We start from the raw sequence: 16247 nt of genomic DNA, 5'->3' as shown, positions 1-16247 counted from the left end.
AACAGAAGAGTCGTCGAGACGTTAGTGAGGATGAAAGAGCAGAAGAGTTGAACTCATCTCTAGTGACACAAAATAAATAAAAGCCGTCGGAGGAGAGGATGAGGTCGGGGCTCTCGGGTGAAGGAAGGTTGTTGCTCTCTCTCTCTCTCTCTCTCTCTGTCCCTCTCTTTCTCCATCTCCCTCTCTCCATCTCCCTCTCTCCCTCTCTCCCCGGCACCTCTCAGTCCTCACGGAGCTGCTGCAGGCGGTAGCGGCTGTAGCGGATCTGGAAGAAGAGCCTCTCCAGCGGCGAGCGGCTCATCCCGGGGAGCCGGTAGTCCTCGCTCTGGCCCGTCCGGCGGAAGCCCAGCGACTCGTACAGCTTGTGGGCCGCCAGCTTCACGGCCGTCGTGCCCAGGATGATGGCGGCGTAGTTGTTGCGCACGGCGAACTCCAGCACGCGGCGCCCCAGGGCCTTGGCGATGCCTTTGCCGCGGTAGTGCGAGTCCACGGACATGCGCTGCAGCTCCACCGTGTTGTCGTCCTCGCGGCCCTGCGCCGCCACGATGCCGACCACGCGTCCGTCCAGCACCGCCACCCAGAAGCAGGAGCCTGACGGAGACAAGGGGACGAGACATCGATCACATTAGGTCAAGAGTCGTGTCACAAAGACTGGAGTAAAAAATTTGGACAGGGATTGTTTGAACATTTTGAGTTAAATGAGAAGCAAGAGCTCAATTAGCGTAGCTTAGCATAAAGAGTTGAAACAACTTTGTCCAGAGGTCATTAAATCTCTATCTTTTTAATTAACACATTTATTTCACCTGAACAAGAGTTTTTGGTTTGACTGACATGTCGAATTTGCTCATTTGAAGATTTTGGAAAGACAGGCTAGCAGTTTCCCCCCGTTTCCAGTCTTTGTGCTAAGCTAACTGCTGCTGGGGGTATTTACTATACAGATTCTAGTGCTCCTCAAATCTGACTTAACAAAGTGAAGAAGCTTATTTCCCCAATAAGTCAAACTATTCCTTTAAAGCCATTTACTTTAGGATAAATTGTTCTATACGTACTGATGGTATAGACATGTCGTACTTATTGGTTTAATAGTATATATAGTATCATAGTAGTTTCTGCAGGAGGAGAAGATTCCATCACAAAGAGAATTTGAATCTAATTTTGTCACGTGAGAATTTCATAGACAGGATCTAAACATTTTAACAGCAGCTCTTCCTGTGTCAGAGACTTGCTGCGATGCATCAGACAATCACACACACAGACACACAAACAAGGTTAGACCAGTACAGATACAAGTCAGCAGACAATGCTCCTCCACCAGAGCACAGAGCTTCAATATCAGTCTACACTGAAGCTGCAGTTTCTGAAACATTCTGCCTGTGAGTTATGTTCCTCTATGCCGTTAAATGACTCTTTCACTGATAATAGTTCAGTGAGATTCTTAACTTCTTAACCCTGGATTCCTCTGCTCGCTGTGTTTCTTTCAGTTCACTTAAAACATCTTTGTTTCCTTTCTGTTTGGATTCAGAGTGAGAACCTGTCTCTCAACAGAGAAAGATTTGAATTACCAGAATGTGAAATACCAGACTACAGCTGCAGAGAAACGATCACAGAAGACAAAGTCATGGGTCAACTTGTCTCTTTGTCTTTTGGAGCTTTTTAAACTAGCAGACTGGTGCGTGGCTTCGCTTCAACTCCTTTACTGATCCAAATCTCCGCTCTGCACCTCCTTGTCTTTCTTACTTAACCTAAACTAAATCTGTTTGTTACAGATAAAGGAAATGTGACTAATTCTGTGAGCTTCAGACAAGAAGGTCTGTGTGCGTCTGTCCACAAGCTCTGAATCCTAACTTCCTCTCTGTCTTTACTCTCCTGTCTTTTTTCAAATAGCTGCTTCTCTCCTCTCTTTCTGCTCAATCTCTCAGTTCGTCACGTGCACAAACACACAGTCACACTGACATCATGCTCCTGCTGGATTCCTCACATGTTAGATGGGATTTCATGCCCATGAGGGCTTGAATCAAGCTGATCTGACTCGAGGTTTCTGTTTACCGAATCAAACAACTGTCATTTGCAGGATTAAGCAGCTACAGGACAGCCTGAGCAACTCCCAGTCAAACCAGTGAGCTACCACTGTTTTACTTATCTTCTACGGGGGTTAGATTTCTTCATTATATGCATTAAGTCTCATAAAAATGTTCTCCTAGATATTCCAAATACCTAAAACTACCCCGTGACCCCAGTCGTAGGTTCACTGTGGTCCAGTCGGGTTTCGGTCTCAGGTACGGACGCACTTGTGGGAAACTTTGCTCTCAGGAAATTAAAAAATGTGAAAGAATTAAGTCTTGTTTGCTCTGTCTCTGAAGAGATGTGGGTCAGATAGTCGTCTGGAATTCCATCGCTTAATTTCTGCAAATTGAAAAAACCCTGAGCCAGAGTCAGCAAACAGTCCCTCTGCCGTGTGAGGCCTCAGCGGCAAAGGGCCAAGTCGATTATGAGACGCTCTGGTTGGATGAGCGTCGGAGAGAATCGTCTCCAAGGCTCAGATTTGTAAAGTTGTAAGTGTCTGGGAGCCTGAGCTAATACTACAGAGCGATGTTTCATTACAGTCAGATGTCAAAGTGGTGGTGTCGCCTCGTGTGGCACTCTGCCGCTGTTAGGATGCTCGTGCATGTGTTGGAGGTGTAGAAGGGAGTGTGTGGGGGGGGGAGTGGGGGGGGCACGCCTCCGTAAAGGCCTCCTGACCATCTGTCTGAACTGAGGCTGTGCCAGGACTGAGGACAGCACGCCCACCAGCCTCTCTGCTCGTCTGTGTCTCAGACAGAATAATGTCCTCTACCTGTGACTCTGCTTCTCCTCTGGAAGCTTCCTAACACAAGAGAGTGTTTAACTCCATCAAGGCTTAACAGCTGCACAAAATTTCACACAGTCATAGATATCAAATCCCTAAATGTTCCCATGAATTGTTCCCTGGTAAATTAGTGAAAATGTCAAAAAGAAAGATTTTTTTTAAACATTCCAGGATGTGCACCTTCATACGGATCCACGTCAACATTTAATGGGTTCTCTCTCGTGTCCCATCCTTCCACCAAGTTTCGTGGAAATCTGTTCAGTGCAAAACAAACAAACCTACAAACAGACGGACAGGGGTGAAACCATTACTTCCTTTGGGAACCTCCAAAAGGAAACTTCACATCTGCCGCATCCAACACTGACACTGTTAAACTGCAATGATTTAGAGAGACGTGGCTATTTCTATAGTGAGCTGCGCTTCCTGAGAGATAGAAAAATGAAGAGAGAGATACATGGAAATAACAAAGGGAGAGAAAGAGAGAGAGAGAAAGTTACAGAAGTAGTTTAGCTCAAGAAAAGAGGAAAAGCCATAATGTGATGCTCCAGATTCTCTCCTCTGCACATCTACAACTGAAAATAAAAGGTACAGCTACTGTTGCACATGTGCATATATATATTTTTTTTTAGGTAATCCCTAAGTTTAGAGGAAACGGTGTTCCTTCTCTCCTCTCTCCCTTAACAGCCTTTTGTAAAGCCTCTCTTGGGCAAGGCACTTAACTGCCGGGCTGTGCGGGCCACTCAGTGATATGAAGTGGGTTTCATTAAGGGATCCCAGCAGCTGTGCTAGAGGCAAGGAGCTGGGAGTGGTCAGTCTCCCAGTCGGTCCAGGACTCTGATCCAGGCTGAAATATCTCTGCAGTCACTGCATGGACAGATGTGAAAATGCATATGGATGTTCATGGTCCCCAGAGGAGGAAGCCTATATGCACATATATGTAAGAGGAAGTCTTATGAAGTCCGAAAAAGTGATAAAAACGAGACGAGAACAGAACAATGAAGAAGAAGAAGTCATTCAGCTGTCATCTCTGGAAGAAAGAGGAGGAGGAGGAGGAGGAGGAGGAGGAGGAGGAGGGAGAGAGAGGGAGAAGAGAGAAGAGAGAAGAGGCATCTGCGTTACCAGTAGTAGTGATGAGACTGAAAGGATCCATTATTGCTGCTCGGGCATACAAACGCAAGTGGAGGGAGGAGGGGGGGTCGGCAAATCTACCGTTATTACCGCGGGGGAGGGGGCCTGGACAATACTGATCTCAAGACAAGAAAATACAGTCAATCAAGACAAGGGGGGGGGGGGGGGGGGGGGAGCGCTCTGAGCTCATCGGTAATGACTCTCACTCCCTGCGAGAGCAAATCGGACGAGTGTGCTCTTCATCTGATTCCTCTTTATAAGGATATTAATAAGCCTGCCTGCATGTGGGTGGGAGCGTTCAGGACTCTGGGATATCAACCCTGTGTGAAGCAGAACTCAGACCGAAGCAGTCGCACACTCAGGAGCACCAACTTGTGCCTAACGAGATTATTCTCTTTTCCTGCGGATGAAACCTAGAGGGCTAATTCGGTTGATAGGCGTTCAGTCTAGACACCGACTCACTCCTCTGTCAGCCCGACGCTCTCTGAGCCCTGTGGGTCCGGATGGAAGCTCTTAAGCTGCTCTACTCCATTCTCTGTGTTTTCTTACTTGTTGTTTTTTGTTTTCTTTAGGTTTTTTGACATCACAAACCCAGTCTGGTGTTTGTTTACCGTAATGTCAGGCCCCAGTCACTCATACATGTGAGGAGGTAAAAACTTCCTCACCCTCTGACACGGCTAATCTGCAGCGTGGCTTCGTGTGGGCGTTCGGTGAACTTGACCCACGATGTGTGACCGGGCCCTTAAGTATGTTGTTAACTACTTATTTAGATCATAGCAAACGCATAAGGGAGACATGTCAACATTTACAAAAAACAAATTTCCCCCCAAAGTGGGTTTTAATAGATGTTTTATTTGAGGTAACTTATAACTTATAACACTTTAACATATTACTTTTCTTAAGGTCAAATACAACCTCTTCAAATTCCACACAAACACACACACACAGACACGCCCTTCTCCTCTGATCAGAGTGCATGCTGGGAGTATGGAGTGACCTGTCATGCATAACCAACCCATCAGCAGCTTCTCCAGATGGGGGTGAGAGGAGTTGACCGTCCGACACAGGACAAACTTTACACATCCGTTAAAACCAATGAATAATTCATGTGTATTGAAAGAAAAGAGCCTTTGCCATTAACTTAGCCTTAAAGCCCAACTCAGCCCTGATGCACTGACCTGTGTGTTATCACGTGTGTGTGTCTGTGTGTGTGTGTATGGTACACACTTGCCATTAGCTCGGAGGAACTCATTATCCGGCCCTTCACTGTTGGTTTAACTGCCTTCCTGTCCATCAACGTGTCGACACATGTTGTTTGTATGCACACGTGCAGGTACATGTACATATTTTACACACATTCTACCCTTTACTGGGCACATGCCATTGTTCTCCTGGCTACTGCGGCTACAGCCCACTTGCCCTGAGTCCCTGGGGTCAAAGGTCATCAGGGTGTGCTGCACAACGACATTAAGAATGTGACTGCAGCCCGTTAAACATGAATCACTCTCTATGTTTGGAATCAAGCATATTTCTGATTAATCTATCGATCTATCGACGACACAAGTAATCAGCCCCCCTGCCCCACACACACACTATCGATAGCAGGCGTTAAAAACACTTATCTGGCGCAATCAAACCGTGTGATTGGTCACCAGAGAGTCAGCTCTCTGGTGACCATCATCTGCTCTTTCCATCGAGTGTCTTTGTTCAGTATTGATTTGAGACAGAACGTGAACCAGAGGCCGAGGCCAGTGAGCTCACAATGAATTATTAATGAGCGGCTCCACTTCCTCACAACACGCGACAGACAACAGATACACATGTTCACGAAGCTGCAGAGCGAAGCAAAGCAGACGGAGGAGTGAGGGCTCCACTTTCCCACCAGGAACTGACCCGGGGACAGACAGACACTCGTGCACAGGACAACACATGGTGGTTGTCCCTCTGTCCTCTTTGCTTCTACGTCATTCTTCAGAGTAATTAAGCTCATTCACAAGACTTTTAGACTTTAGTTCTTCTACCTAATGCAGAACCTGAGTAAATTTCCATGAAACTAGGTGGAATGATGAGTTCTGGTTCAGAGGAGAACCCGTACAATTTTGGTTTGGATCCATATCAGGACTCGGGTCGAGGATATTTTTCAAATCTTTAAACATTTTGAGTGTTTTCCTCTCTGTATTTTTATATCTAATTATCTGATATTGTCTCTAGTTGGTAGTAAATTACTCTTTTTCTTTTCCTTTAGATACCGACGGCTGTTTCCTTGGCTGGAAGGAAACATCGCTTGATGATGGATAACCCAGTTGGCTGCTGCAGTGATGAGAGGAGGAGGAGGAGGAGGAGGAGGAGGAGGAGGAGGAGGAGGAGGACCAGTACAGGTGGGAGACAAAAGGGAGGGATAGGGGAGGAGAGGATAGATGGAGGGATGGATTGTAAATCTGAGGTGCTTCAGCTGACGAGTCTGTAACATACTCCAGGGAACCCTCTAACCAGCGTACTCTCCCACATACACACAAATATATATCTTGTAGTGGAATTGCACCCCCCACCCCCCACCTCCCTTTCTTCTTCTGATGCCCCCATTTCATGTAGCGTGCGCCTCCTTCCCTCCCTTCACACATCCCTCCCCCCTCTCTCTCTGTCTGCTTTCCTCTTTCTGTCATTCAGAGCTAAAATAAGCGCGGCAGGTAGCGGTGGAGGAAGCCGCTCTCTCTCTCTCTCTCTCTCTCTCTCTCTCTCCCTGGAGGAGAGTCAAGCTCAAACTCGCCCCACACACACACACACACACACACACACACACACACACACACACACACACACACACACACATGTATACCCCGAGGTGCTGACCAGCAGGTTTTATAATGCCTGCTCCCTTGATGAAACCCTGCAGTGGTGATGCCGCCTCATTAAACATCCGGCGTCACTGAGCTGGTATCACTTCCAGCCTGGGGGGGGGGGGGGCTCGGCTCGTTACATTATCTTCACTTTCTTAAGCTTTACGCTGCTTCAGAGCAACCGACTGACTGTGATCGAGCCAAGTAACAAGTTAAAACCCAGAGACTTTGTCGTCTGGCTACATGGGAAACATCCTTTCTGTGTTTACCCGTTTTCCTTTATTTCAGAAAAGGCTTTTTATCATCCTCTGCGTCAGAGCGACTGTAGATCCATTCATTTCCTTTGAAGAGAGACAAGGGAACAACCATGTGAGCCTGATGAGATAAGAGCTGACGTGAACCGAGTTCGACAACAGTGAGAGACACTGATGGGGGGTTGTTGTGTTGTTGCCAAAGATTGTTTCTCTATGTCTGAAGTTGACTCCTGCTGTGTAGCCATACGTTTTTGCGGAGGCTCGTTCAAATGCTCGAAACTGATGTCACATTAATTCCAAATCACTTCAGTGCAACCCGTCAATCATGTCTTCTCATTTTGAGGACACATGTCTTGTCTGATTCCAGATTAATTTGGGACGACAACCGGATTAGATAAATGCAGAACGAGGAATTAGGGTCAGCTGCTCATTCATAAAAGCTTATGGATAAACAATTTCAGTCTTTTTTTTCATGAGGATGAGTCTTTTGTCTTTTGTCTTTTGTCTCTTGTCCCTCTCTGTGATTGAAGTGCAGCAGTGAACACGCCCATGGACGACTCCAGATTGACTCTTTATTGGTTTTTCGCTTCCAACCAGATTCATGCCGAAAGAGGTCGTATGTTAATTGCATCATTTTGAATTTGTTATTGATCTGTTTGTTGGTCTTAATCTGTCTAAAAATGATTTTTAAAGTTCAGCTTGAATGTATAAATTCAAAATAAAGTTTTTAGATTTAAATTAATGTGTAAATACAAATAACCAGAATCTTTTATACAAAGGAAACAAGCTGTTACTCTTTAATTTTTCTGGCACTACCAATTCATTTACATTTATACTCCCAGCCATTAGTTGCCTGAGGTTTCTTAACAACCCCTCCACCTACGCGAGCTCGCTTTATAGTGGGGCAAATGAAGAAGGTGACAGCTGGCCTTAAGTGGCAGGCGAGTGAGTGATCACATCACACACACGTGATAAGAGTATTGATTTGTGTAGCTGGTGTACAGTCTGTCAGTTTGTCTGCTTCTATTACCCCGAGCAGCCTGTGGTCAGTCGGCTGATTGGACTTTATTCACTTCACACTTTGTTAAACTGTTAAAAGAATAAAATGGAAACTTTTTCATAAATTTACTTCTACAATCGTCCCTTCTCAGAAAGTGTTGCGTTCTGTACATATTCCCTCTCGGCTACGTGTCATCCTGTAAACACGTCACTCGCTAAAACAAATAAAAGTCAGAGGTGCGTCTCAATCGGGTCTTCGTACTGGTGCCCAGGTGTCGGTCCCACTGGGCCCAGTCCGCTCACATGGATACAATCATGAGCATTGTCCAGGAGCACTGGTGCCTGACCCCCTCTAAACCATCATGGCCCGGCAGCAATAATGGGAATGCTAAATTGCAATTGTGTATGCAGCGGATTACCAGGCCACAGGGCACAATGTCAGAGGGAACCAGACAATGGGGGGGGGCACTTTACTGGCTTAACTAACACCTGCTTTTTATATTGCCCCTGTGGTTTTGGTTAAAAGGGAAAGTATGAAAAGTGTCATGTAGGTAACCGTAATTCTCCTCAAAGCCAAACTGAGTGAGTCTTGAGGGAAAGAGTCCAGGACGACTCGAGGGGCCGATCGATTTTTCTTATTGGGAGCCTGAGTGGAGGAAATGAGTAAACGCCGGGGCCTGCTGAAGAAAGTGGATCAGCAGTTTTCCTGATCAATTGCTCCCTGATGCACCCCCCACCCCTGTGACCAGAGAGGAGGCGAGTGGGGGAAGGAATGAGGAGAGAGAGAGAGAGAGATGGGGAGGAGCGGTGGAAGAGGAGGAATGTGGAGACATGGCGGGGCATATTTGATGAGCTGCCTCTGCAATGCCTGGCCACCCGGCCACGTGCCACAGTGTCATCACACTAAACCTCTGAAAACTATCAATTAATCAATTAATCAATTAATCAATATAACTTAAAGTTGAAGAAACCTTATTGATTTGTGTTTTACCAGTTTAGGTCATTCTTTAAGTTGTTTCCACAGATTCCTTTTCTCAGGGAGCTTATTTAAGAGGGTTTAAGAGGACATTAGAGACCTTAACTTTTCTACATCTGAATAGTGTCTTTATCATCATTTCAACTCTGGTGGCGGAGCATTGCCAAAGGACAACATGTGTTCATCCCATCATGCACACGACAGTGACAGCCGGGAGCTCTCTCCCACGTCTTACCTGTGTTTCTCATGTAATAATCCTCTATGTCAGCCATGTCCGTTTGCAGAGCACAGTCCAGGTATCTCTGAATAACGGTCTTGCTGTAGAAGTAGCGCGCTCCCATGAGAATGAGCGGTGCACAGCAGGTCAGCGTGACAGACTTGGTCACGATAAAGCACATTACTATGGAGAAATGGAAGAAAAATAAAGGAAACCTGTCAGAAGAGAGAATCACATGTTGGATTTTGGCGGAATTTGACCCAACAACACACACAAAGACCAAAGAAAAGCAGATTCAACTAACTAAACATTATTTAAGCATCAATCTGTGAAACACTTTTTGTCGTAATGTGAACACTTTGGTAAAGAGAGATCAGGATTAATAACCTCATCAAACTGTGAAGTGACAGGCACGTGAGGTGCAGGAACACACACTTTGACAGCATCATACTTTTCAACAGAGAGAGAAAACATGTTACTGGTGGATTCATGTACGTCCATGTTGGAGTAATTAGTGGGATGTGACGCTGGGGGGCGCACTGGGAAACAAGCAGTCAGGCGGGGTGCTGCATAGCGTGTTGCTGCGTGGCATGCACGAACCTACAGTAGTTGTTTAACACCACAGCTATCAGCGCAGGAATGTGGGGGGGCGATGACTCCTCTCTGTGTTCAAAGGAAGTCACCGACATGTCTCGTGCATGAGTGGAGCTGACGCCACTTTGACACAGCGGCGGTTTTTCCACGGTGAAAGCTGCGCAGATTGGAATTCGCCGTGCGTAACGGGCACAGCGGTCACGATGCGTAAAGATGCTCCGATCTGCGGCGGCAGCATCAACAGCGAGAGGCGAACGAGTTCAGTGCATGACTGGCGCATTGACTGCTGTGCAGAGGCGGAGGGAGGGGTGCGCACGGTGCGTGTGCGCGTCGCGGGGGATGTTGCTGTAACTGTGGGGGGGAGTGCTTTGTGGTATAGGCTATACGTGCGCGCACCGTGTGGACCAATCCTCAAATTCATTCACCCAATCATTCACGACAGCGGCATGTCATCACACCAGCACCACCAGCACCACCACCACCACCAGCAGCAGCAGTGGCGCTGGTAGCGAGGCTCGCCGGTTACGCACATGCACCATGCGCCGGTGCCATGCCTTTTTTTGTTGTGATGGCACAGTGTGGCGGTGCAACAGATTCGAACTTAACTGGTCGTCGCCTACTGGGGCCGGAGAAGCGTTAGAGAGTGAGTGGGATGACTGGGATCTAAGAGCAGATCCTCAAATAGCCTGAATCCCACTGAGGGTGGAAACATCACAGGAAGCGCAACAGAGACATTCGGCCTTTTTGTGACGAGAGCTCGTGGGGATGAAATAGCATAAACAATCACGTTAAGGGTAATTTTCATAAATAGAGTGAGGTTGTTTCATTCATCGGCAGATTGGCTGTGGTTCCGGTGGGAGTGGGGGAACCGGCACACAGTGGGGCTCGGCCTACGTGCTGCAAAGTGCTGTACTTACCTGTGAGAAGCGCGTATAGGAACTGGGTGCGGGGCTGCTGCCGGAGCCCCCTGAACGCCGTGTTGGGTATCCTCTCCAGGATGCCCTCGCAGAAGATGCGGCGCACCTCCCCCTGATCCCCGCGCTCGAACTCGCGGATAAAAACCTCGTCTCTCCGCACATCCTTGGCCTCGGCGGGGTTCAGAGCCGCGCTGGACGCGGGGGAGCTCCACATCATCGACTCCTTTTTGGTCCCGGGTATAGCATCGTGTTCGTCCGCAACAATTTTAGTCTCGCAAACCATTTTGGGAGACGAACAATGCATGCAACTGGCCGCGAGAATCACAGATCTGCAGCTCGGGAGGCGAAAGAAAAAAGTGATGAAACAGTGCGAATGGGGAAAAAATGGATGATGCGCGTGAAAGGGGGGGTGGGGGGGTGGAAGGGGAGGGGGGGTTCTTTTCTTTTAAAAAACAGAGAAACGATGAAAGGGGGGGTAAGACGAAGGGGGATGTTCTGCTGCAACCCTGCGCGCTTCTGACGACCAAGACTTGCCGGTGCGAGTCAAGCCGTATTTATAGGCGCGCAGGGCGGGTAGACGCCGGCTCGGGGGCTGGGGTGTGGGGTGGTCCTCCCGCTGCACAGATTGGTGGAAGTGCTGCTGATGGATGGAGGGAGGAGGGAGGGAGAGGCTCTGCTCGTCTCCTCTCCGCGTCTGAACGGGCTCAGTGCATGTGTGCCGGCGAAATGTGTATTTTGAGGAGCCATGCATGGGGAGGAGGGAGGGAGGGAGGGGGGGGTGATGGAGAGAGAGAGTGGGAGGGAGGGATGGAGAGAGAGAGGGAGGGAGGTTGTTTCTGAGCAGGTTTGTCTTCATAAGGAGGATCCCCGCTTTGTGGCGTGAGAGGAGGCGATACGCAGCCACAAAGACGCAAGGTAAAGCGGGGGCGATGCGTCAAACCGGAGGGAATCCTGCTGCACCTCTCATGGGTTCGAATCCCACATCCGATTGAGGCTCGTTTTCATGCGTAGATTAAACCCAATACTTCCGCAGGGCTCCTGGATGCATCACGTCGTTACGCAGATAAAAATAGCGCAGACAATGAAGGGATGTGAACACACACATGACACTTTAATGACACAATGCAGGGGTTTGGATCCAGCCCGCGGTCGCTCTGGTTTCTGCCCAGTCGCAGTCGCTCTCGGTGGGATGAGTGCAGCCTCCTCCGCCCGTTGACTGACAGCTCTGCTGCACTGCAGTGATTCCTCCGCGGCTTCCCTTCGCCTGGTCGCCCCGCTGCCTGTCAAACATCGTTCCCAACATGGAGATTATCCACCACACACACACACGCACCATTAGCCCACCAGCGACAATGCCGGTTTTTACGCACGACTGGTGAGGAAGATGAGGGTGATGATGATGATGATGAGGCTCGATCTGGTCCTTTGTTGTCCCCCGACACTCCCATTAATTAACCGTGACACCAGTTTTTATTTGCGTGCTTTTATTCTGACATCTTCAATGTAATTATACTTAGGGAGTAAAGACGCTTTAATAGACTGATTGTTCATAACAGTTGTTTCTCCACCGAGGAAACTTATATATACATAATATTAACAAACATGAAGCTGTACAGTTGAACACAGTTTCAAATCAATAGAGTCCTTTTCAGTATAAAGCAGTTTTTTACGCATCACTGGCACATGATTGGCTAATGTACATAAACATATAATTCTAGGAAGCTGTTCTTTTATATATATATATACTTTAATAATAAAGTTAACTGAACATTTCCATTAAAGCTCAGACAACTCTTTATTTTATATTTTTTTAGCAGATCCACGGTCCCATCGCTCTAGGTGGAGCAGAACTAGTTTGAACCGGATCACCAGAGCCAACATGCTATTGATAAGGCTGCATCGACCCCCACCCCCACTCCCTCACACTCAAGGTACCCCCCCCCCTTCTCTCTCACCCATCCTCCCACCCTGAGGGCTCCTGGAGGAGGAGGAGGAGGAGGAGGAGGAGAGGATGGAGATGATGACTCGCAGAGGGACCAGGGGCCTCGAGGTGGCCCTCACACAGATTTTGGCATTTACGCCACAAAGATGCGTCGAGGAGATGGATTTCTGCGCAGCGGGTGTGGGTGTGTGTCTGCATGTGCGTGTTTGTGTCTGTGTGTGTGTGCGTGTGGAGGATGCTCCGGGCATGCGCACTATTTCTTCAGTGGTGCCTTCAAGTACTGTCGGTAAAGTCACAACCATGAAACTGCAAACTCCTCTCAGTTTGGCCCAAGGCTGGACTGAGACCACAATCCATCCATACCACTCTTCTTCATGCTCCCCTGAACATGTGCCTACCACATGACATTTTGTTGAGCCAGGCCATGAGCCCATAACTTCTGCTAACCCCAAGATCTACGCTCCCTTCATCATATCTCCTCACTTGCCCCTTGTCCACCGAGGCAGATCCAGGACCAGTTAGAAGCCCCTCATCAGATACTCATGAATAATTCTGTGTTAATTCCCTAGGACTTTTAGGCTTTTTTTCACGGACATCACCATCTTTGAGTCACATGTGTTGTTCTGTGTGTTGCTCCTCCTCCTCCTCCTTATTAACAGTCCCCAGTCAGAGCCCCACATATTGTTCCAATAATCTTGAATGTGACCTCTGACGCTTTGCCTGCAGACCCCAGCCCCCCTCCTCTAAAGGTCACAGCCCCACCCCTGCCGTGACCTCTGACTCCTCAGCAGCCAGACAGGCCGGCGAGACTCTGCTCAGTGTTTCCCACAGAGTGGTGATAAACTGGGCTGGTTCACTTCTTCCCCTCTGATATAGCAGCTTTTATATTTGCACGTTGTTAAACTACTTTTCATATTAACATGTAGCTTGATAAGAAAAACTGATCATATATTTTGTATGAAGAATCCGAGAATCTGGTTTTTAGGAGCAAACAAAGATAAGTGTAGAATAACTAGTGTTTGTTTACAGGCAGAAATAGAGTTTAAGGCAATAAAGAGAAAGCAAAAGGGAAATATAAAGAGTGTAGGACTACAGGTAGAAGCAAAGTCTGTTTAAGGTGATTCTGTTTCACTGTGTTTATGTTTGTGTGTTTTGTTTGTGTGACAAAATCCCGACCTTCTACCGGAGCCCTGTCTCCCTCTTGTGGCCACATGTCAGAGGCACAGGTGGGAGGCAGGAGCTCAGCCATGGAAGTGATGACGTGTCAGATCTGTGGCCTCACTCATGAAGAGCTGCATCCTCACCAGTAATCGTGACGTTTCTGAAGCAGCTACATTAAACCCAATACAAGAAATTCGAACAAACCAAGTGATGGAATATGCACCAGTAAGATCTTCTTCTAACTTCTTATTAATACCTTATTTTAATGTATTTACGTGGCGTTAAAAGAACTTTGAATTGTCTTGAGCCTAATGGTTCTATGTAGGTAAATTAACCTGTCAAACTTTTAATATAATAACTACTTTATCATTTGTAACCCAATGACTCATCTCTAAAGAGTTAGAAGGACATAAAATCCAAAAAGCCTTTGTACTTTTAGTTTTTTTTAAAATATTAGATCATGGCAAAGTAGATTAAAAATATAATTAAAAGTCAGCATGATTCAGCAAAAGCAGAAAACAACAGCTAATATTTCAAAGTGTTGCTCAAATCAAGTGTTGATTTCTATTTCATTTCTGCATCTCCAGCATCTTTCTGGGTGAAACACTGAAGGTTAATGTATCGTCACATCATTTCATTATTTCACCGCGAGGCAGTTTAAATAAGCCGCATCCGACAAAAGTGAAGAAACCTTTTATTTCTTCAGTGTCATTCTCAGATATAATGGTTTTTATTGTTGTAAATATTGAGCCTGGACTCTCTGTGTTTGTCCTGTTCTCTCATGATGTCCCTGTGGGGTTTAACAAGCGTCACGCTGACTCAGCACAGAGGTTTATAGCTCAGTCAGAGCTGGAGCAGCAAGACAAACAATTATCTGTCTCAATGTGTTTTTTATGACAGTCCCCTGGGCTCCATGAAGAAGTAAGACAATGAGCTAAATTACGTTTAAACCTCAGTATGAGCTGGATAAACAAAGTCCAAGTACTCTCTTAAAACTACAGAACTAATAGTTGAAGTTTTAATTGTCTTGGGGCTCTATTTATACAATCTCAGCACACAGTTTAAATCCTATGATGGTTTTACATGTTGGGTGGATTCAGATCTAAAGGACCTCGGAGGCCTGAGCAAACTGATGTCGGGTCAGTTTTAAGTGGCTTCCATACCTCGAGGTTGAGATGATATCGAACTCCTTATCATGAGGCAACATAAGTAATATCAAATAAAGTGGAGAGGTGCTGCCATCTAATCTAAATAAGTGGAAGATCATGTCTTTATCCTTTCTATCCCTATTATTTATGGTCATATCTGGAAGATGTGTTTTTCTGTCCGTGTGTTTGTTGATTGATCAGCTCAAAAAGTTCAGACATCTGGAAAAACCCTCGGAGGAAAGATACTTTATACAGATACATAAACTCTCTGTATGTGGAGGATGTAACATTGATTTAAATGGACTTGTCTCCTTCTCTCACCTCTGTCTATTGGGGGAGTTTATGTGCAGCACTGGTCGGGCGTTCTCTAAGATTGTCACGTTATGATTTATTTACGGGGGCCTTCGGAAAGAATAAACATATGTATATTTAATGGATTATCATGCATATCACTAATTCATGGTGCCCTGCTAACATGGCAAGTTCTCCGGCCCCCTGCTGCGATTCTCTTACTGGGAGCCCAGTAACCAGCAGGGGGCCGAAGGATAGAGACGCCAAGATGCACCGAGTTTTCTCTACACTTCTAAAAAACATTTTTACATGAAGTTGGAACTGTTTTACGGACAGATGAGTTTAAATCCTCAGCGTCCAGATCATCAACTAACAAACTAACTGGAAAGTATTGACACTGTTGTGTGTTTGAAGCCATGAACTCACATAAGGTCGAAGGCAATTAAGTTGAGGAATCAGAGCAGCAGTTTCCTTTCCTCTCAGTCGTCCTTCGTCTGAATTACATTGAAATGCTAAATGAGCCCCACACTCGAGCGGGGGGTGAACAAACTTTTGTGTCAAGGTCAGAGCGAGTGAGATGGAGGGATTGAGGGGAGGAGGATATCGAACACTTCTCTGCTCGCTCGCCACTGCTGGAGAATCTCAAACAGCCGGAGCGGCTCAGTCATCTTCTCCAGGAGCAGATGAAAGAACCGTTGAAAGGCCTCTGCAGAGAGAACGAGTCAGTGAGTGGGAGAGCGTGAGTGAGACAGGAAGGGGGAGACAACAGGGATTCTTCAAAGTGATTCAGCCTCTCCTCTGCTTAGTGAACCCCCCCCCCCCCCCCCAGCTACCAGAGCAGTGGAGCTGCCTTCGCCCCGGTGCTGTGCTGCAGGATGAGGGGATTTGCCTTGATGGAGCTGGCAGCACATGGAGGAGCCTCTGGGCTGAGACTCCTG

At 47.0% G+C, this 16247-nt stretch overlaps 1 protein-coding gene across 1 annotated transcript; it reads right to left on the bottom strand.

Annotated features, from left to right (window-relative positions):
• Window positions 1-220: 220 nt before the first annotated feature.
• Window positions 221-11071, bottom strand: nat8l (N-acetyltransferase 8-like). The gene is made up of 3 exons (XM_053416579.1): window positions 10768-11071; window positions 9275-9439; window positions 221-591 (listed from the first exon to the last, which is right to left on the bottom strand). The coding sequence occupies exons 1-3, from the start codon at window positions 11069-11071 to the stop codon at window positions 221-223; spliced, it is 840 nt and encodes a 279-aa protein (XP_053272554.1).
• Between the last annotated feature and the right edge of the window lie 5176 nt (window positions 11072-16247).

The sequence above is a fragment of the Pleuronectes platessa genome, chromosome 23 (genome assembly GCF_947347685.1).
Source record: "Pleuronectes platessa chromosome 23, fPlePla1.1, whole genome shotgun sequence".
Lineage (NCBI taxonomy): Eukaryota > Metazoa > Chordata > Actinopteri > Pleuronectiformes > Pleuronectidae > Pleuronectes > Pleuronectes platessa.
The sequence above is the reverse complement of the archived record's forward strand: the minus strand, read 5'-3'. Positions and strand labels throughout refer to the sequence as shown.